General features: G+C 39.7%; 1 protein-coding gene across 2 annotated transcripts in view; it reads right to left on the minus strand.

The window, feature by feature from the left end:
- Positions 1 to 1,115: 1,115 nt before the first annotated feature.
- The window catches only part of Gpd2 (glycerol-3-phosphate dehydrogenase 2), a 130,462-nt gene continuing 108,654 nt past the window's right edge, over positions 1,116 to 22,923 (minus strand). For both annotated transcript variants that reach the window (XM_028769244.1, XM_028769242.1), the window contains exons 10-17: positions 16,146 to 16,280; positions 15,807 to 15,982; positions 15,108 to 15,239; positions 14,245 to 14,403; positions 7,893 to 8,005; positions 7,718 to 7,796; positions 7,451 to 7,549; positions 1,116 to 4,485 (exon numbers count right to left, since the gene is read on the minus strand). In XM_028769244.1, the coding sequence (XP_028625077.1) occupies positions 4,360 to 4,485; positions 7,451 to 7,549; positions 7,718 to 7,796; positions 7,893 to 8,005; positions 14,245 to 14,403; positions 15,108 to 15,239; positions 15,807 to 15,982; positions 16,146 to 16,280 (1,019 nt within the window). In that variant the 3' untranslated portion in view covers positions 1,116 to 4,359. The remainder of the gene's footprint in view (positions 4,486 to 7,450; positions 7,550 to 7,717; positions 7,797 to 7,892; positions 8,006 to 14,244; positions 14,404 to 15,107; positions 15,240 to 15,806; positions 15,983 to 16,145; positions 16,281 to 22,923) is intronic.

A 22,923-nucleotide genomic window follows, 5' to 3' on the forward strand; every position in this document is an offset into this window, starting at 1 on the left:
GTGTGTGTGTGTGTGTGTGTGTGTGTGTATTGCTTAAGGCAGGGAGGTTTGTGTGTGTGTGTGTGTGTGCATAATTTCCCACTTCCCCACTCTGAAACAGTGAAAGGAAGCTAGCAGCAGCCATAAAGAACAGCAAATTTCCATACAGGAACCATTTACTTGGAAGAAAAGTACAGGAATGCCTTGCACTGGGTCTGCAAGGCTCAGAAGCTTATAGAACAAACAAGCTGTACCACATGCCACACTCTAACAACCAAGGCACACTCTGTGCATTTCAGTCCTTCTACGCTTCCAGTGAAGTACAACATGGTGTCTTCCTAAAGGAGGCACCACACAAACCCTCCTAGGTCAAGTAACCACAATGTCACTATTCCAAGTAGGCTATTCCAAGTGAGCTTATTGTTCCAAGTCTGTCTGGGAAGGAGCCTTCATTTGGGATATAGTTTCGAAGGACTCTGAGACACTCACAAATGCCTCTGAGCACGTGTGAGCCGCAAATAGAGGAAGCTCTCTCTGAACATGTGCAAATTAAAACCTATAAAATAACATGGGCATTATAAAATTTGGCCAGTGTTAAACTGATAACAGCTTTACTGATTTACTGACAATGAAAATATATAGCATTTTTTTTTCTGTCAGAGCATTTATCAACGCTTGGCAACCCTGCACTAACTTGACATGTAAGATGATCAAAATGGATTATGTAATCTTTCCCATTCATTTCTATTGATTTCGGTTATGATAAAATTCATCAGCATGCCTGGGAATGTGGAGGCTGAGAGGTTCTAGTTGGAAAAAAAAAAAAAGAAAAGAAAAAGGAACAGAGTTCTATTGAGTTGTAATGGGATAAACGTAGACTGTGGTCACATAAAACAGAAACCATAGCCTAAACGCTGAAGCAACCAACTAATACAAATAATTTTGGTAGCCTCATAAAATAACATGTCAATACAGATGATTCCCTTGAGATAAACTTATAAAATTCTAGTGTAAAAGAATTAATGCATGTCATTTAACATATAGTTTCTGCAAATATTTTCAAACTTCTAAAAACTTCAGCAGTAATTAAAGTTATTTGTCGGACGGCGCGTAACATCAAAATGCCAACAAATGGGCCGCTTTAATCAGTTTTATTGATTCATGCTTTCAGCTCTTACTCAGTTAAAAACAAGGCACATTAAATACATCTTCTTATTGCTCTATAAATGCATGCGGCTCATTCTGTATATCAAAAGTAATAAATAATGGCGATAAAATATGAAGACAGTTATAAAAGTGACAGTCCAGCCTCACAGACGGCATTTAACAGTCCAGTGTAGAACGATAACCCAACACAATACATAAAACTGAGAAAGTAAGAGGACATGCAGCAAGTGTGTCCACTCCAGGACTGGGCTAAGAGCTGATGTTCTTGTAAAACACAGTAGGGCTCTTTTTTTACTCACTAGAGTAAAATGCAATGCAATTTTACAGCATCAGTGACACCAATGTGATTACATTCATATGCAAAAAGACCTTTACAAATAAAAAAGGGGGAACAAGAAAAAAAATCAATGACAGCCTCTATGTTGTACTGAGTTAAAATCAGAATGAACATTTTTGCTGTACATATTTTAAAATAGACAAAATCAAGGCATAACCTAAGGCAGATTACGAACCATGCATTTGAGAGCAGAGACCTGATGTCACACTGAGTATGAACAGACTGGAAAGCAGGAATAAGCAGCATGATGACTATGAGGCAGACAACCGTAGCTAAACCAGTAACCCAGCGTTATCACTGTTATTACAACTGGGATGGAGGCTAGTTAAAGGTATATGCAGCTCTCCAGCACAGATGGGGTTCCTTCACCTGAATCCCGTCAAAGGAAATAAATCACTTGAAGATAAAAAGGAGAGATCTCTGTGCACCCACTCCCACACCCAAACAAAATCAACAAAAACCGGCTTTATATGAAAAAGACAAACAATGGTTTATTCTCTGAATGAGTTTTAAAGGGGCTTCTTCCCCTATGTCCTTTCTCCTTTGCTTAAATTGGATTTAAAATGTAAAAGCCTGTACAGGTTTAATTGGGAACTCTAGAGAAATGCTGGGGTGCTATTCTCACAGGAACGTGATAAAAGTAGTTCGTGTCCAATGTGAGTCTCTGGGATGGGTGAAGGAGCACATTTTAGAACGAGCAGATTTTAAGCCAAGGCAGATATGCTCAAATGAAGCATGGTGCACTTCCCTTTGTCCTTAAGGAACTTCATTCATAGCACACAGCATATACAAACAAGACCTGCTCTCCAAGCACAGATCGGCCTAAGCAAGTCACATTCTGAGCCCAGTCCCTACTGTAAGAGAATCTCAGATGACACAAGCCACCGTTATCTTGATCTAACTAGAAAGAGAGAGAAAAAGAGAAAGGAAGGGAGTAGTGATGTAGAATATTGTGATATATCAGCTGGGATGTCTTAAAGGATAGCTTTTCTGCTGACTTGACTGTCACGAGGTATAAAGAGAACTTTATTGTCACGATAGAAAAAAACCACTAAACTGCACATGCTTTCATTTATTTAAAAAAAAAAAGAATCATTGTAAAAAAATGACACTTTGAAAGAAAAGAATTCACAGTGACATCTGCTGTGACATCACTTGTCTTGTGTCAGGTTTCCCTGACACAGAAGTGGAAGCATCTATACTTCATTTATTAATGAGTTGAGCTGTCTCTCCCTACGGTCTCTGCATATTTCAGGGGTGGGGTGGGGTGGGGGTGGGTGAGGTGGGGGCTGAGAACCTCCCAGTTTAACATTATGATATGTGGACTCATAACCCATAATGAATGAGGCAGAAAGACACAATGTTTGCATAAGCAGAATAGTAGCACAAAGGTGTTTTATGTACCAGTTCACAAAGCTAGGACATAATCTGCGCAACAAAGCCTGTCAGGAGACAAGTGTGAATGAAGAGGTACCTTTCCTACTGTGCACAGGAGGCTAATTGTTGGTAGTTTCAGAAAAGGGAAGCCAATTAATAAGTATTAAGATTACTAGTTACAATGCCAACAGAATTTAACAAAACCATCTTCTATCTGTCATCTCTGTTTGTGCACTATTTGCTGAGTTCAGTGGGCGCTGACTTTTCGGTTTGATTTCTGTGTATATATATATGTATATGCCTGATGTCTTTCTCTGATTTTTATTTTATTTTATTTTTTGTTAGAAAGAGAATTTTTTCCATTGAGTACACAAAGAGAAAGGCCCTTTGTCAAACAGACCGGCCTCCAATATTAAAGTGGCATGCCTTATTTTAATTTCATAATTAAAGTTAACGGAAATCTGCCCAATTCTTTTTTATTATCTCTTTGCAAATACCACCACTACTGCCCACCCCGACAAGAACAGGCCCTGACAATACCACACGCTGCAAGGCTCAGGACTTGTGGGATTGAAAATTGTGTTCTATCATTACTCCCATGAGGAATGGAAAGATTTGGTCTCATCCTGTTATATCCAACTTGCCACTCAAATGCTGGTTTTAAAGTAAAAAAAGCAAGGATTTTTCTGGCAACTATAATAGTCAAAGAAAGCCAGCAGTGCCTGGGGGGAAAAAATGAACTGCTGAGAAGCAGCTATCACCGTACCTCCCGGCAAATGTCAGCGCTGTCTTTATCTTACGCCTGCAATTCTGGAAGCTCTCGGAGTTTCTCTTTTAGAAATGTAACCAAATCTCAACCAGATCTAAACTTTGTCTTCCCTCTCCAGATTAGCCAGAGTTAGTCCAGACAGAGAAGTGTTCGGTATTAATTGGAAGGGGGTGGGTAGCAAGACAGGGCTGAGAAGTCTCCCAAAACATTTTCATGCCGAGAGGTCAAATGATTTTCTAAAAAGAGAAAAAAAATGCTATCTACAGGCTCTAGCTCCTGAACTCTTGGGTGCTCACAAATCTTTCTACCATCTTTCCCATCTATAGGGAGTCTGCCTCTAGAACTAGTTTAAATGAATGAATGGACGGGCAGAGTGTCAATTCTGACAGGTTACAAAACGGATACAAAACATTAAATCAATGTGCTCTAAAAAAATAAGAAAAGCACTTTGTAGAAGCTAAACTGATTGGCAAACACAAATAAAGTATTGGCAAGAGAAGTTGGCAAACACACCAACCTCTTACAGGTTTTGGAATGTTTTTCCAGTGTTTTTTGTTTGATTGTTTGTTTGCTTATTCCTTTTCTTTGATCTTGTTTGTTTGTTTGTTTGTTTGTTTGTTTAAAAAAAGGCAGCTACAATAGCCACTATTTTAGAGTGGTTTAAGTCATCTCTGGTTGTACATAGTGCAGGCTGTCCTATGCTTGCTGGTTGTGGATTTACTGGTCAGACTCACAATCCTCCACAACTACGATCCACAGGGATTGGAACTCTGCGGTTCAAGTTCTCCTCGGCAGTTTTCATCAGGATGGCAAGCCGGCTTCCAGACACTCTTCCTTTCTGAATTGCGCTCATCAGCTTTAAGAGAAAAGAAGGACCACACTCAGCATCCAGGCAGACCACTTTACTCCCCTCTTCTTACCTCCAGAGTTTTTCCATCAGCTCCAGAGCACACACTTGACTCCTTGAACAATTCAAGAAGAGATGAAGGGAGACATGTTTCACACTGCTGACAACGACTGCATCTACTCAGTAGATCAGGCTGCCCTAACAAGCAAATTTATGAACTCCTTCACCCACAATGTACAATTTGGGTCACTTTTTTAAAAAGTCAACGTCAAACACTGGATCTTTAATTCTATTTTTAAATTCTAAAAAGAAATCTCAGAAATAGAGCCAAGACCAACCATGACATCCTACATTAAATTATCATTTTTCAGTGTTATTTATTGTACTTGACAATTCAGTCCGCTAAGTCCAAATCCCTGGAAGTCTTTCTAAACAAATTTAAATACAAGTCATTGAAAATAGACTTCGAGATCTGCCCTAATTGAAATTATTTCACCACCCAGATTTCAGCTGATTCAGTTTTATCCAAAGGATAAAGTCAGAATTAAATCTAAAATTGCACGCAGGCAGTAAGCAAAAGCCTTTAATGCAGAAAATTCCTTGCAATTCTGAGTATGAGGATTGATTGCCACTTCCTTCCACTAACTAGTGAATTTTTAAAAATCTAATTTCTTCTACTTAAAAAAAATGTACTCAATAGAGCTAGTTATATTTTTTAAAGTCCTTTTGAAAACATTCAAATTATTTCATAGTTAAGGTTTTAGCCTATGGAGATACATTTTCAAAAAAACGTGCTCCCCATGGGAGTTGTAGGCATCTGCCCCAGGGCTAGACCTGAATCTCTTGACCTTATTAAAAGCTGCTTCACAAGCAGTCGCTTGTGAGAGTCCTACGTACACAAGTGTCATTATGGCCAGACCCATAAACAAAATCCCAACCCAAGCAGTCTCCATAACTCCTCCCATTATGATGACTGAAAACACGCACCCGTTTCCAAAAGCAGATCTTTACCAGGATAAATGTGGGCTCTTAATAGTTAGAAAAGGAAAACATTTCACTAAGCAATCAGATGTGGAAACATACTTTACATCGGAGAAATATTTTACCTAAGGAAAAAGTTACATTTAAAGATAGAACAGTTGTCTGTTTACTGTTTTCTCTCCGATCCTGGGAGAACCTTGGGATTTATCATAGGTAACAACTGTCAGATCTTAACTCCTCTCCTCTCTCAGCCACTGATAGTGTTTCCTGTACCAACCGCAACAAACTAAAAGTTTTCTGTTAGGTATTACACGTATCCAAGAACCGTATTGCAAGAAAAAAAATATACCTAGGTGTGAACAGACCTTATGAGGGAAAAGGCCAGTGTTTTATAACTTGGAAATTATGGAGTGTTCTTATTGGAAGTATGAATGCTTGCTTTTATTTAGAACTGGTCAGGAAATACTTAATTATTTAAAAACTCTACAAGAAAACCTGCAGGTGGTTTAAATTATTTCCTATGTGTATAACTCTACTACATTCAAGAAAATTACTTAAAACCCAAGCCACACACATATTCATTAAATTAGATTCCTATTGTTTCTAAAGCCCTAGGTTTTTTAGGTCTAGGTGCTGTTGTTTGTTTGCAAAGCACAAGAAATGAAGCATAAGCTATTTATTTAAAAAAGAGTTTTCTGAAATTCTAAGACAAGGAAATGTTCTCCAGAAAAACTATAGAAAAAGGGGAATTAAATGTTTTCTGTTAAAAGTCCTAACCATAAATCTCAAACGCCATTTAAAATTCGCATTCAGTTAAACAGTTAGTTAAATAGCTAAACACTCTTTTTTGTAATGCTGGACACAACCTTCGAAAATTTTCTGCATTTAGATTCAACAATGCTCTTATCCACAGCTCATCTCCAGAGAGACAATTACCATTTCCTCTGCCTTGATCTTGTTTGTTTAACTTGACACAGTGAAGAAAGGGCTGACATTGACCAAAATCCCAGCATTAATTTATTTCATGTTCAGCATTCATCATTGCCATGGTGCAAGCAAGACCTGGCATTCATTTGAAGTACCTGCCCAAGAAACACTACAGAAAAAAACCTGGCTGCCTGAAACCAATGCGTTCTTCAAACGATCAGTCCTATGGACAGCCAGGGATATGGCGTTGAATTTCTTTCCTTTACAGAACTATTAAGGAGTGATGTAGAGCATCTAGCGTGAGGTTACAGGAACAAAATGGATTTCCTTCATGGTTAGAATGGTTGAACAAGTTGAAACTGTCGTTAGTTGAACATCAGGCATGGAAATGCTTAAATTTGTGGTCTTAATCCTGGAGTTTAAGTCCCTTCTCATTTGCTTTTCTGGTTCTTCAAAATGTAAGAACTAATTGTATTCTTAGGTGAATATGATTACTCAATGAATAAAAAAATTATGGATTATAATTTCTCCCATATAACAATGAACAATGACTTTCTATACCAGAAGTACTCTGTTGACTCGCATCATAGGCAGTGAGACAATCATAGTACACGGCATTGTTCTTTAATTATGCAATTCTATATGCCACAATTAACTTGCATGTAATCTAAGTTAACCAATAAAACAGGTGCCTCTTATAAAGAGAAAGAAAACAGACACGAACAGAGCTCATCCTCAAAGGCAGACAGATCAACTGCTACTGGATCAGGCTATGTTTTCAGACAAAGCGACTAACAGATAGATTTAAGAGTTCTTGGGCTGGAGAAATGGCTCAGCGGTTAAGAGCACTAACTGCTCTTCCAGTGGCCCTGAGTTCAATTCCCAGCAATCACATGATGGCTCACAATCATCTGTAACGGGATCTGGTACCCACTTCTGATGTGTCTGAAGGCAGCAAGAGTGTACTCATATAAATTAAATAAATCTTAAAAAAAAAAGAATCCGTTCTCAGTATGATGACAAGCAAAAGGAAAAACACAGATGCATCTGCCTTATCACAACTCACCTGCAGAAACTCATGGAGCTCAACCTGTCCATTTTTGTTCAGATCTACTTCGCAGAGAATTTCATGCAGTGTGTTTTCGTCCATTTGTACATTGATACTCTAGGCAGAGGAGCACAGAGAAATAAGGGTTAAATTACAAATTATGTGTAGCTTTCTGCTAATGTGACTAGAACCTTACAGCTACTACTTGTGAAAAATGTGAACCAACATGAATTTTATATCCTTATATACCAGAAGACTGATAATGGAGAAAAAAATCTGTATCACCTCTAGTACACGCTGAACATCAACAATGGTAATGAAGCCTTTTTCGTCTTCATCGAATTTATGAAATCTCTTCTTGTACCTGCAACCCAAAATTGAATAATGGCAGATAGTCTTATATAAAAGAGTGGAGGAGGGTGTGGAGGAGGAGTGGAGAAGAGCTATTGAAATAAAGTACCTATCGATGTCTGAAGGTAGCAGGCTGATTTCAGTTCTATCTGTGAGTTGTTCTGTTCGAGACTTATAGCCCATTTCATAGTACAAAAACCTTGTGGCTGCGTCAAGTTCTTCCTACAAAAGAAAAGACATATGCACAAAGGTGGCAGATTAACAGGAGCTATTGACTGCTCCCCCCTCTCTCTTTTATCAGCAGAAGCTGATTCTATTGGGCCAACGTCCAGTTTTACCGATGTTCCACCTCTCCCTCTAGTTGGGCAACACTAATAATTGCAGACACAGAACACTGCTGCAACCTTACACACTTGCTGTGTCCACCTCCATTTGTCTGGTTCTTCTCCCAGCTCCAGCTCTAGGCACACTCTGGTGGGCCTTGGGATAAGTTCATCTTTTCTTAAATTGCATAGAGCATGATGTCACCTGTGTTTGACTGCTTCCCCACACTATTGAGATGCCTGTTCTCCATGTGGTAACACTGCTGACTGCTTCCCCGCACCACCAGGATGCCCGCTCTACATGTGGTAACACTGCAGTTTCTTTCTTTTTTTTTTACCACAGTTGCCCTTGTATGCTGTTCACTATCAAATTCCTAAAGTGTGGTGACAAGAAAAGTAAATAAAAGTGAACGATCGCTAACTTGAGTCTCCTCTAGCATGGCTGGCAGTGCTTGTGGTCAGCCATGTAGAAGTTCGGTCAAGGGCTTCTGACACTCAGAGTCAGCATGAAGCTGGCTTTCTTCCACAATTGTTCTCACTATTTTCAGTATCCTGGGCCAGCATCTGCAACAAGCACCGCCCTTAGATACCATTTTGTCACTCTCCCACCTAACTACCTCAAGTGACAATATTATAGTATATATTGTTTGCAGATCTCTCTTTTCACATGTATAAATTCACACACACACACACACACAAACACCCCTCCAACATACATGTATTTCTCAGTCTTAATTTGTGTGCTTTGGCCATGTGACTTACGTTGGCCAATAGAAATGAATGGGTATAAGATGGCTTAAAGAGACTTCCTAATTTTCTCTACCTCTCTTGTAGGAACAAGAGAATTATTCCCGGAGAACAAGCATGGCTTAGGCAGCTATGAAGGAGAAACATCAAATCCTAGCTGAGCTGGGTATGGTGGTGCACACTTTTACTTCCAGTGCTGAGAGGCAAAGGCAAGCAGATCTCTGTGAGTTTGACAGCATCTATATATGGAGTTTCATATATAGATGCTACTACATAAACGTGTCTCAAATTCAAAAACAAACAAAAATATCTGGCTGTGCTAAGCCACTAAGATGGGTTTTTAAGATTCGCTTTTATTATAATTTACTTATGCCTATATATGGAGGTATGTGTATGTGTGAGGTGCCCATGGCATCCAGCAGAGGGCATCAGAATCCCTGGGGCTGGAGTTTCACAAGTGGTGAGCTGCCCAGTGTGGGTGTGGGAGCGGTCTGTAAGAGCTGCAAGCCCTCTTAATGGCTAGGTCATCTCTAATAGCCTAAGTCACGGAGGTGTTTGTCATACACCTTCACCTAGCAAAAGCCAATGCATATCTTAAATTCCCAACTTCACAGGCCACACATACTGAACATGAAACTGAAATGACCATCAACTGAGGTGTGGGGACCTAAACCACTGTACAGACCGTGGCAACAACAAGCCTTGGCACTCTGTTTTCTTAAACAGTTTTTGAGATTATTCCTTTCTACCTCCTTTCTCCTCAAAAATAGATGCAACAGAAGAAATAAAACATCATGAATGCTGCATAATATTGAATATAAAAACTAAATAAATGTGTCTACATCTACTTTCCTGTGGTTAAATAAAACGTGAACTCTCAATCTCCAGAGCTATTCTTCACTGTTCAATGGATCTTTTCCAGCTGTTCTCTATAAACTATTCTAAAAGTCGTGTCCTTAGACATGCTGCCTCTGAGGCTTTCCTCCAATGACAATCTCTTAAACAATTCATATTCTTTTACTGCTTGTGAAGTTTATACACACTCAACCAAATAATCACGATGTTTCAAAGAAGGAAGCAATCTGTCCATCCAGGTCACAAAGTAGCTTCCTAACCGTGTTTCCATTACAGATAGGATAAACAGAAGCCTGAGGCATCTGTCTAAATCACACTACTACTTTTAATGTAACAACTCTATTCAAAGTGGCTCCTGAAAGGATGATGTACCTAGTAAGACATTTTAGGTTGAGATTAAATGTATCTCCAATTCTTCCAACTTACTTAGGATGACCAAGATGTTGCTACAGTAGAACCATCTGAATCATACGTTGCATACTGAAAGCAGCATCAAGTACTTTATTTACCCCTTAGAGATTTGCTAGTCAAGAGCTTCAATATGACTTCAGCATGACTTTAAAGCCCTATGACATTTGGATGTTTTCTTCCAGACCAACTGTCAGAAAACAAACAAACAAAATCCATGTTCCTACAGAGATAAGGAAAGTACCTAAAAAGGAGTAACAATCCAACTCTCTAGATACATGAGCCATATTAACACATAAAAAAGAATCCATTAGAGTAGGGGACAATCATGATCCACTGTTAATTTATTGGTAGTCATAGTTAACTAAAGCCACTCTTTTTCATGTCCGCTATATTTCTAAGCCTGTCAAACTTAGCTTGAATAAATGAAGTTAGTCTAACCTAGAACAAAAGTTTTATCATTTGTTTCTATAGAAACTCTCCTGGTACACTGTACTGTACTATTGTTTTAATTTATTATCAGATATTACTTGTTCCTGTGCTTATCGGCACACCAAAAAAGCAAAGCATCAGCACTGTAATGTAAACACTTGAACGAAACGAGACTAGGTCAAGGGGACAGAGTGCTTGTAATCTGCTATCATGAGACCTCTTCAGAGGTCAGAATTGGTGATTGTCAAAGACGCATGAGACTATATGAAATATTCTATGGAGTCTCTATATATCGCTTCTGTAATATTCTCTTGATCCTTACTGTAATAGGAAAACAATTATGAAACATTTTTTCCCTAGGACCTCTAATTTGCCCCATAGCCTACACTTCTTCCTAAATAATAATAAACATAGTGAACCTAATAAAAATTGATGAACATAATTAACAAAAACAGCCAAGATCAATGTGAAGGCCATTCCTAGGTCACAAAGACATATTTTGCTTTCTGCTTTTTAAAACAAGCATTACATTTTCCACTTTCTGTTTTCTAATCTCTTTCTATTAGATTAATTCAAGGGTCACATAAAAGAAAGAATTCCAACAGCTAGTTCCCTGACTAGAATAAAATTGATGCAGAGTCACCTCCTATCTGACTATGTCTTCTGTCTGTTTTAAATTTGAAATGTAAAGTCTCACTATGAAAATAAAAATGCACCTTATATGAAAATTACAAAGTCTCCCTGTCTCTCTTCTGGACAACATTTCTCTAAATATGTTTTGAGTGATGCTCATGCCCTTTCCTGCTCGGCCGTCCTAAAAAGCAAGTTTAGTCCAAGGTCTCCAAGGAAATTTCTCTGTTGGAACTGACAATATACATAGCATTTCAAATGTTTCAAATCAACTGAACTAAAAATAAAGCTTCCCTTATTTATTTGACACAAAAACTTCCTGTTTGTCATCTTTCTCACACACATTAATTCATACAGTTTGGAAATGTCCTTTCCTGTTCCTCAGTCATTCTCAACTCCACCACAGCCCTGGTCTGACTCCTTTATTTTTCTCTATCAGTTGACTTTCAGTCTCAATGAACCACGTCTCTAAATACATCTGTAAACTTTGAAGCTGCACATGCATTCCTGCCATGTGCATGTGTTGTATCCACGCAGAGTGGAAGGTCTGTGGAACTCTGAGCTATTTATTATTCCCTACACTGTTTGGTAGCATGCTCAGTATACGGGTCACTCATTGGGTATTGACCGTGGAAACAACACAATTCATCTATGCAGAGTTATTAATCACCCTGTTCCTCTTTCGCTTTCGCGGGTTAAATAATCCCAGTGCTTTTAACCTTTTCTCAGAAGTACAACTTTCTAACCTTTTCGTTCTTGTTTCCTTCTCTTTTGTACTCTCCAGACCGTCCACTGTCCTCATTAAGTTCCTGTGCCTCAGAAGCTGAACAACACCCTTAGCTGTTTAGTTTTGTTACTTTATGAAGGTTAGGCATATTCCAAGGAATGTTCATCTACTCATAAAGTTTGAAATAAAGTTAAATCTCTCTATACCAGAAATGTTGAACACAACTGGTTTTTAGAATTTTCTCCTACTTCCTTCCTCCTAGCACATATATATTCCCATCTAATCATTCCAACTATAATTTATTTATCAGAACATGCCCTGATTCTTCTACACAGAAAAAAAAAAGGATAGGTATTGTTGTGCTGTCTTCATGGAGAACTAAAAGTCAAGAATGGGAAGAGTTATAAGCCAGTACAGAGGCAGCAAGAAGGGGTCAAGAGATAGGTTTTGGATGCAGCTCCACAATTTACTTGTAGTAACTGGGTCTGTTTTCTCAACTATAAAATCTAGGTGAAGGCCATTCTCTTCACAGCTGGGCACCAGTACACGCCTAGAATCCAGCTCTTACAGCCTGAAGTGATAGAGTCCTGACTTCCAGGCCAGCCTGGGCTATCCACTGGGACTCTTTATCAACAGTCCAAAGACAGGGATACTCTTCACACAAGCACAAGGAGGACATCAAGGCACTGACCACAGATTTCTGCCACAGTTCACTGAAGAATAGATACAACATTAGAATCTCTATAGCCGGATTCAAAAAACACAAGGCCACTGTGCCCTTGAACAATGAAATAAATAAAGTTAAACCTCTAAAAAGACCCTTTCACCCGTTATTTCCCAGGAATTCCACCTTTAGGAATTTACACCATAATATGAACACTTGACAATTAGGCCATAGACACAATACTCATCTGCACTGTACATGACAAGATGCTCAATAATTCTCATTTACTACACACGTGTGAATATGCCAAGGAGCTTTCTGTCCATGAACCATAAAAAGAAGTTTAGAGCTGATGGTACCTTGACCTTGGACTTCATGTTAGAAAGTGAAGAAATAAATTTGAGACTTAAATGTTTGCTATTTGAAGCACCTCCCTGGCAGTATTTCTGTCTCAGTAGCCCTGATGTACGTTAGCCTGAATCACAATGCCCTCTTAGTCTTAAGAGAACTCCCCCAACCTAAGCAGCTACTCCCCTCTATCTCTTCTATAGCCTTCCTTATCTCTATACTTTGAAGTGTCCTTAGACTAACTCCAGGGCCACTTTCCTCGCCTACCAGTATTCAGCCCCACCCCTGACCCCTCATGACTGCATCTAATATAATGTCACAGAATCTAATTTTAAAATGTATATTAGCTAAGGCCGTTGGACATATCCAATGACAGTCTGGATTATATTCTCATATAATCCCTGAAGTTTGTTCATATGGGAACATTGGCATACTAGGAGAGAAGTCAGTACAGTGATACATTAAACACACCAGGAGCCTACATCAAGGTAACAATAACAAATACAGTAAGAAAGGGTGACACTTCAACCTGATCTGGATGATCACTGTGAGATTCTGAGAGGCTTTGTTTGGGGTATGAGTGAATATACAAATATGATGCTAAAGTTGAGATCTGAGCACCGAGCTCTTATGATGTGGAAGAGGCTCTAGGGACAGTATTTGACAAAGCTATGAAGTGACTCAAAAGAACTACTCCTTTTGAGTATAAAATAGTAGTTCAAGCGAGGCATTATGTGTAGTCTTGGTTGTCCTGAAACTCATTCTTCAGAGCAGGCTGGCCTTGAACTCAGAGATCCATTAGAGTGATGAGATTAAAGGTGTGTGCCACCACTACCAGGTAATTTTTTTTTATAATTTGGTAATAAATATAAAATATGAAATGACACTTTGATTTTTCTTCATATTGCAAAGATCTCTCATCAGTTAAAATATCAACTGATTCAAATAATAAGCTCTTGCTAGTCAGGCAGTGAAACTACTATTTTTAATCAAAGGATTATCAAGAGCAAAAATTAAGAGTATTTTCAATGAGACCTAGACAAGGCTGCACCCAACTGTCTTTTGTATCTTCCTTTTCCAGGAATTATGATCAGGAACTTTAAAACATTCTCTAGATTTCTATAACAATGAAATTTTGGCATAAGAATCTTTCCATTTTCTTTTTTTTTTTTTTATCTTTCCATTTTCTTATGACTTAGTAATATTAGATATGTATAACACAGAAGTTATCAGGAAACCTAAAACCATCACCGTACGTTATGCCAGCCTTTACAGACTGGGCTGCTACATGTTCATCAACACAACTGTAAAGGCTTTTGTACAATACCTGCTTCCTCAGTTCACTCCAGTTCAATTCTCTGCCCATTAACTCAACAATCCTGGGCAGGGCCTCCTCTGCAGCCTGAACATTGAGAAAGGCCAGGCGGGTGCGACGTGAAATCATGTCAACTGCGGTGCACGCATATTCCTTAATCCCGTATTTCACCTAAGTTAAAGAGAAAAAAAATGCTACTTTGAATCTTTCCTTTAAAGATAATCGATGTCCACATTTTACAAAAAGCTTTGAGAAAAGGGGGTGCTTTTCTGCAGCCTCTCTGGCTCTCTGGCTCTCCATGGACACAGGTGCACCTGTGGCACAGCTCGGGCCCTCCCTCTGCCCACCACAGAAGGTTGGAAAATTGGGTGGGTTGGGTAAGAGTGAATGCCTTCTTCCTGAATAGAAGACAGAGACATCACTTCTCACCATCCACAGGAATCACTCTCTTTGCTAACACATAATGGAAACATTAATTTGCATGGAATTTACAGGGTGGAATATGCAAAGCATGAGGACAGAAAAGCTGTGGTTAAACAAGCTGAGAAATAAGACAAATCTCTGAGAAACCATCGCATCGGGAGGGCTTGGAACCAGACTAGATAGAAGTGATTTGAACTTAAAGATCTACAAAGTATGGGAGAAACAGAACTTTCAGACTCGTGATGCTTCTTGAACAAACTCTGAAGCTCATACCTGTACTATTGTTACCACTAGCACTTCAGAGTTGAGTGTCAGTGAAGGCTCCAAACCTTACTGCAGACTTTGGCTGGTGTGTGTGCTCTGAAACGTAACAGTACCTAACTGTTAAAGGTGGAAGGAACCCGATGAACGGCAGAGCCCCACACACAGGAAGTCCCTTGGCCACCACCTACCTCTGCTTCGATGTACGGAAATTCTGACACAAGACGCACTCCAACGACAGGCCACCGTTTCCCAGTCACACTTGCCATTTTGGCTACCTCAAAAGCCTTGTCACCATAGGTTTTGGCCAAATGTTGTGCAACCTACCAAAATAAAACTGCATTAGACGGGTACTCTGGGAGACAGTCCTTTTGGTACAGGAGAAAGCAACAGTGCACTCTCCTGTCAGTTTCCCACAGCCTGTAATGAATAGCTCTCAGGGAGCATTAGGTCCAGCCTATGTGGGAGGAAACTACTTGGGTTTTGAATGCTTAGGCCAGCACTGACTCAGCATCCGTGTAGCACCAGATCAGTGACTGACAGATGGACCTTCTGCTTCATTTCCTTCTTGATTTCACTCCTGAAGAACACTCTTCTTGCATTCAAGATGCAAAAAGGTTGGAGAAACTTTGTCTACTAGAAGCAAACTGAATAAATTGGAGATTTTCAAAGAGAAACTGAATGCACATTACTAAATTTTTAGACAACTATCATAAAGTTGGATCATCTTTTCTGATTTTGTGGGGTTCTTTTGGTTTTGTTTGTTTTGTTTTGCTTCACAGTAAGCCCAGGAAAAAGATCACTCTAAATCAGTGAGGCCACAGCATCTCAGTAGACTGAGACCTGGGCCACATCAAAGCAAGGTAGTGTGGCAACCAATGTCCACGCACCTCACTCTCAAGCCCATAGTCCTGGACAAGCCTGATGTAGAGCGTGGGGCTCCAATCTTTGCCTCCTTGAAGGAACAGCCCAACTGTCCTACTGGGTCCTGCATTCAAGTTGTGAACCTTGACAGCTGCATTCACAGTATCTTCTGCCATGGAACGATATGTGGTCCACTTTCCACCTACAAGGAGATCGGTAAGCCATTAAGTTGGCATTCTGAATTTTTCTTATAAATGACCATTTACCAATAATAACAAAAGTCACCTCTTGGCAAGAAATAAGACAAAACACTTGTACATTAGAGTGGAAAAGAACAATCTGAATAATGAGTCAGCTCCCCATACCTGCTATTGTGATGAGACCGCTGTCACTGACGTCCACAACATGATTTCGAGAGATGGACTGAGTGTCTGCAGACTTGGGATCGGTAACAAGGGGACGAATACCACTCCATGCTGCCAGGACATCTCCTCTTCTCACTGGTAGAAATAAAAAAAAAAAAGTTTTAATGAAAGATAAAAATATAGGAAAGAATTCAGAAGTCTAGAGCCACAGGTGAGATCAAAGAAATTAGCCTGAAATGAAACTACTGTGAGGATGGGAATTCTGTAACACAAAGAGAATTTGCTTGGGGGAGGAGAAGCCTGAAGGTCATGGGCAAATGTGTCAAAGAGGAAGCCACAGAAGCCAGTGTCGACAACCCTAATGGGGAACAGGATTATCATTTAGAGAAAAATGAAACATATATGAATTTTTACATTTTGTTCTAGATGAAACCTGACTTTCTCCTCAAGACTGACAAAGATCTTTGTTAATGAACCTTGTAGGACGTGTTCTTTCTCCAATCCGTTCACCCATGAACAGCTGGCGTAGGGCCTGCGCTCTGTGAAAGACAGTTGCTACTCTCAGGTCTTCTCATTTCACCTCAAAGAAGCCCCAGAGCAATGGCAATTTTGCTCCATAACCAGCTATCATAAGTAACTAACTTGTCACAGCAAATGTCCTTTCCCTAGAGTCAGGCTTGGTTCAAACCAAGATGTCCCTCAACTGCCAACAACTTCTATTCTTTGTTCTTTTCTCATTCCTACCTTCCATAACTGAACCAGAGATGGGCATATCGGCTCTTTCTAGTAGCTATGTGACTCTTGTACTGTAGGGTTCTCTCAATAACAAGATAACATAAAATTATTCTTATCTCTGGCAAAATATTACCAATCAATCAGACACCTGCTGAAAAAATTTGTGGGTGAGGCACACAGTCCAATGGTGTCCAAAATGAGGGGAAGGAACATCTGTAATCTTAAAATGACTATGGTCTGAAAGGGAGGATGCATATCCAACAGTTATACTGCATCAGGGATGCAAGGACATAAAGAGCTGCTGAGGAAACAGATACTTTCAGTCTTACAGCTGCATAATCTGGTCAACTAGAGGCCATGGGAGATCTTATGTATGCTAGTAAGCGTACCATTTCCCTCTGCCCCCTGTCCCCCACCCCCAGCTCTAGCCCTCTGGTGCTTGCATTCTCTTAAATAAATGTAATATTGAGATTTCTGTGGCCCAGGGGTAACCCTGCTCAACAAAGTCCTACACGTCTTTAAAAAAAAAAATCTTTCAACGTAAATAGTGCTTTAATCTTTATAAAACTCTTTAACTAGGAAATCACTATATTTTCCATTAGTATGTACCCGGCCCTCAGAGTCAAAAATAAAGCAACCAACTCACCTTTGACGTCACTGTGGTCAGTGAACAGTCCCTCCCATATCTGTGAAATTCCTTCAGTAGCCACACTGATCAGGAATTTGGTTTAAACTCTTGAAACTCCATGACTAATGTCTGAAGTATTTTAGGGAAAATTGGAGTTTCCAGAATGAATGTGAAGCATATGCAAAACAACTATCTGGCCAAGGCTTCACCTTTTCTACTCTAATGGACATAAAACAACACACATCCAAGATTGCACTGTTGGAAACAGAGGGCCAACCTGAGACGGTCAAGGAGTTCATTCACAAAGTGGAATGGAACAGTGAACAAATTTATCTCCCCTCCGCCCTTATTCCTGGGACTGGCCCTGAGACTCGAACGCCATCAGGAAGAAAGAATTCACAGCCAGGAAAGTCCTTAATACTTGATATCTTAGCATTTGGGTTTTAGCTTGAAATTTGTATCACAATGCTGTCATCAGTTTGAGGGAGTGGGTGAGTGTGTGGGAGTAACTGGACAGAATACTGGTGGAAATGATACACCTATTAGGCTCATGGATAAAGCCTCAAGAAATGCAATAGAAGTTTTTTTTTTTAAGGAGATAATATAGATTAAAAACAATATCGAAATTTTATCACATGGATATTATAATTAATTATTCAGAAAAATATATTTTACGAATAATAAAATTAGGCTGGAAAGATAGGTTAGTGGTTAAAAGCATTGGTTGCTCTTCTAGAGGCCCTGGGTACAATTCCCAGCACCCATATGGTGGTTCATAACTGTCTGTAACTCCAGTTCCAGAGGTCCTGACACACTCAGATATACATGCAGGCAAAACATCAATACAGATAAAATTCTATTTAAAATATGAAGTATTCTATATGGCCTACATGACTTTCTTTTGCATTACTAACCCAGAGTTAAGTTAGAAAATTCCATCTTTCTCCTTCTTCCCCCCACTTCTCTCCCCTCCCTATTTCCTTGCCTAGTCATCCTCTATATGCTCACCCTCTCCCAAACTTGACACAATGATTTTGACAGATTGCTCAAAATTTTGACAAGTTACTTAAAATGTTATTTGCTACTGAAGTTTGTAACCCACTACCACACAAACTCAGCAACATCAGCTCAAGCTCAAAGCTACAGCTATATGTTCTGTCCAGGGAGTAGGGAACAAATACACATAGAAACATCAGTTCTAACTTTCAAGGAAAAAAATAGCAACTAACGAAAGCTGACAGAATTCTCTCTTGATGATCCATTAACCGACATGGAAAACTTGCACACTTGTAACCTCCCTCAATGCAATGACTACATTAGCAGGATAGTTTTACAGACTGTTTTGGCAGTGTAGTGCTATTAGCAAAGACCAACTCACTAACCAACAGAAGCAGCAACTGACACCTGGAAATGTGATTTAGGCAACTGAGGAAAGAAAACTGGACCTAATTTAACTAGCTGGCATACAGGTCTCTAAAGGCTCCCTAGAACACAGGCAGGTTGATCCCAGTAGGTTATCAAGATGGTTACTCACATCAAGGCCACCCTGCCCTTGTTTCTAAGACACAGCCTCCCACTGACATTTGATTAGCTTGCTTTGTTCCTAAGAATGTGCTTTCATACCTAATGAACCTTGGGGTTCTTATTTTGCATTCCAAGCAGTCCCCCTTTCTTACTGATCTCATGAAATCATGAAAGGAAAAAAATATGTCTACTCAACTAAATATTCTTCCTCTCAAATTATTATGCTGACACTGGTCCTATCATCCACCTTTGTAGCCAAGAGTAGGTAGTAAACATGAACTCCTTGAACTGTCCACAGTTAGAGGAATGGAACGTGTCACTTGTGGAAAGCACAACAAACTGGGGCTTTGGTGTCTTAGAACTAAAACTCACACTGCTCACACAACTAATCAAGATTCCTTTACTTTTCCATCTCTTCCTTGCCATGTTACTTGTCTTTAGCAGTAGAGATTCTAAGATCGCTCAATACTCTAAACAGTGTACCAAGTAAAAAGCAACAGAGTTAGAAGTAAGTATTATATTGGGAAACTGAAGAGTTCTCTGAGCTCAGAGTGGTTTGTGTCTCAAGCATGGAATCACTGGTCTTGGGAGGTTGAGACAGGAGAAAATACCTTGAGTTCAAGATAAGCCTGGGCTACAAAATGAGAGCCTGGCTAAATAAATAAATAAATAAATAAATAGGGGCAGTAGCATACACTTTTAAACCCAGCACTCAGGAAACAGAAGTAGCCAGGTCTCTGAATTGAAGGTCAGCCTGGTCTACAATGAGAGTTCCAGGATAGCCAGAGCTATAACAGAACCTATCAAACTCATTTCTGTTATGTCTTCAATAATTTACTTCTCACTTTACTCAATGGTCTGAAGAGTAAGATAGAAATTATAAATGTTACCAGAACTTTAAACGGCTCCAAGAAAAAAAAAAAGCTCAATGTGATTGTTTCAGATTATAATTAATACTTCTCTTCTCAAATCCTTGGCAAAGACAAGTGTTTCAAGATTAATAGAAAGTGAAGGCCACAGGAAGTGACAATTAAGCTTAAATGTGTGATTCTGTTTGGTGTTAATTATTTAGGTGTGCATTTAGAGAAAGGAGTGTTCTTTCTCATGCTTACCATTTTCAAAAAAATTCTGAAAGAGCCATGTGAAAATATCTAAATGAATACAGGGAAACAGTGTCAGAAATCAATACTTTCCTACCAGCGTGTTTAACCTGCTGGAATGAAGTGCTAATCACAGAAATAAGATACCATATTACATTTATAAACTAATGAAACTAGAAAAAGCAAGGCGCATGACACTCTAATTAAACAGCTGGAAGACAGCCAAGCCTGTGTAAGTTGATAACCCGAGTACAATCTCTGGCAGGGAAAAGGCAGGTCTGCAGTGAGTTGATATGGCCAGCTCGGCTGTTAATTGAATAGCAGGCAATCTATAAACAGTACTAATTGCACATGTGCAAGCCCATGTGCAAGTGCAGAGGCAGCATCGAGAAGCACCCCAGAACACTGCGAGCCTGCCTGAAGAGCCCAGCAAATCTTCTGTCTCTCTTAATCCACTGCAGCCGTAGCTTAGTCCCCACCACGGCATCCCTCTGATTAACCTCTGCACAGTAACTTAATGATACATTTTTCAAAAGATCATTTTTCTTCCTAACTCAACATGAACTGCAAAACTATCAATTACCCATTTCAGCAAAGAACAAACAAGTAATCTAGAAATTTCAGCCTGTGAATGGAAAGCTTTCAAAATTGTAAAAGAAGACATGGGCTTATTCCCAACAGGCAAAACGCTTTTCAGAATGGTTCCCAGGCATTCTGCAGAAGTGAAGCAGCTGCTGAGAGCAGCAGGAGTGTTAGGATTTGACACTTTCCTCTCCCTCTCTCTCTGAAGGATATAGAGCCATTTGAGGAGACTCAAACTGTTGTCAGAACTTACTTACCCATTTAATAAAGCCTTTCTGTATGGTTAGACCGACCTCAATGAATGCAAAGCATTTTGAATCGGCAGCTCTGGGCTAGCAAGATGGCTCACAGGGTAAACGCAACTGCTCTGCAAACCAGGAAATTTGACTCGGATCCCTACAACCCACATAAAGGGAGACAGAGACCTTAATCAAGTGGTTTTCTGCCTTCCACATTCATGCTTACACACACGCATGCGCACACACACACACAATGCATTTCAAGGGTCATTCCTTGACATAAAAAGAGAGACTTAATCCACACTGTACCCTATATCACATCATGTAATCTAGAACAACTAACTGAAGAACTGTACAGTATTTAGATGGTCATATTAGAGCCAGACTGACTTAAGACTCATCATGGACCCAATACTACCGAGCTATGCTCAAAAACCAACTCCAGCCCCTCAACTTCAACTACTGCAGGAATTACATTGCTCTTAGAAGGAATGCAGACATTTCCTTAGAAGGAAAGATTGGCAACATGCTTGCATAGGAGCGTGTCCAGCACATACAACACTAACTACAGAGCTCTGAAAGCACAGAGGAGGACATTTTAAAAAGAGTCTGCAGAGGGACAAAGCTTTGTTTCTTTCACATTTCTGTGAAATGAGGACACTAGACTCCACCAAAACACCTAGAGAAAACATACAACTAGCAAAGTCTTTACTGTAAGATACAGTGAGCATCAGCTACCTGCTTCCCTTCATCAAGACTAAGTGCAATTCTTCAACTAAAGGGAATCCAGTCAACTAGAAAAGAGAATGCAAAGAAAATATGGAGAACTATTCTTTATTAAAATTTTAAAATATATATTTAAGCAAGGAAAGGTGAACACAGCTGAGAGAGCTGTCACCTTCTGGATACTATACCTAATGAACATAGTCTCAAGATGGTCCTTATGCAACTAACCTGATTAGTAATGTTCAACCACTTTTGCAAGCTTTAGAATGAAGAGGTACTCTTTGGTAGTTTTTCCACTTCTCTGATAACCAAACAGTAAGGGATTTGAAGGGGACTCTGGAGACCATGCAGGAATGGCTATATCTTCTATTTATAGCCAGAGTATAAGTGTCACCACCTCTGTTAGATGTCAAATCTCCTATCAGGAGAAGGTTTTCACGTTCATCCTGGACACAGTGGCTTTCCAGGATCCACCACCACCTCCAGCACACCCAGTACCCAGTCTCTCAGCACAGTGAGCAGTCAGAATTCACATACTTTTTTTTTCTGTTTTTTTTTCTTTTTTTTTTCTTTTGGTTTTTCAAGACAGGGTTTCTCTGTATAGCCCTGGCTGCCCTGGAACTCACTCTGTAGACCAGGCTGGCCTTGAACTCAGAAATCCGCCTGCCTCTGCCTCCCAAGTGCTGGGATTAAAGGCATGCGCCACCACTGCCCGGCTAGAGATTTTCTTAAAGTCATTGAGGAGACTCACAAGTGACTTTTTCTTTCTCTTTTGTGTGTGCAGGAAAAAGATTACCACATATGTCTTCTAGTAACTGAGCTCTGACAGAAGGAACGATTAGTTGAAGATTAAAAACCTAACATAGAAAGCAAATTTAAGGGTCACTCCCAACTAAGTACAAAATGACACTTGAGCCAGACATAACGGCATATTCCTATAATTCAACATTAGAGACTGAGACAGGAAGATTGCTGTGAGTCCACGGCAAGCCTATGCTACATAATAACACACTGTGTGGGGGTGGAAGGAGATATAAGACTGGGCAATACCAGAGAGATAAACTGGAAAGATGTGCATGTGGTGTTCTAGGTGTGCTAGCTAGTTTTAATAAGTCAGCAAGCCAGAGGCATCTAAGGAGGAAACCTCAAATAAGAAAATGTTTCCATAAGACTGGATGATAGGCAAGCCTAAAGGGTATTAATTAGTGATCTATAAGGGGGAATCGAGCCTATTGTTAGTGGTG

The sequence above is a fragment of the Grammomys surdaster genome, unplaced genomic scaffold, assembly GCF_004785775.1.
Source record: "Grammomys surdaster isolate TR1022 unplaced genomic scaffold, NIH_TR_1.0 191, whole genome shotgun sequence".
In the NCBI taxonomy this organism is placed as follows: Eukaryota; Metazoa; Chordata; class Mammalia; order Rodentia; family Muridae; genus Grammomys; species Grammomys surdaster.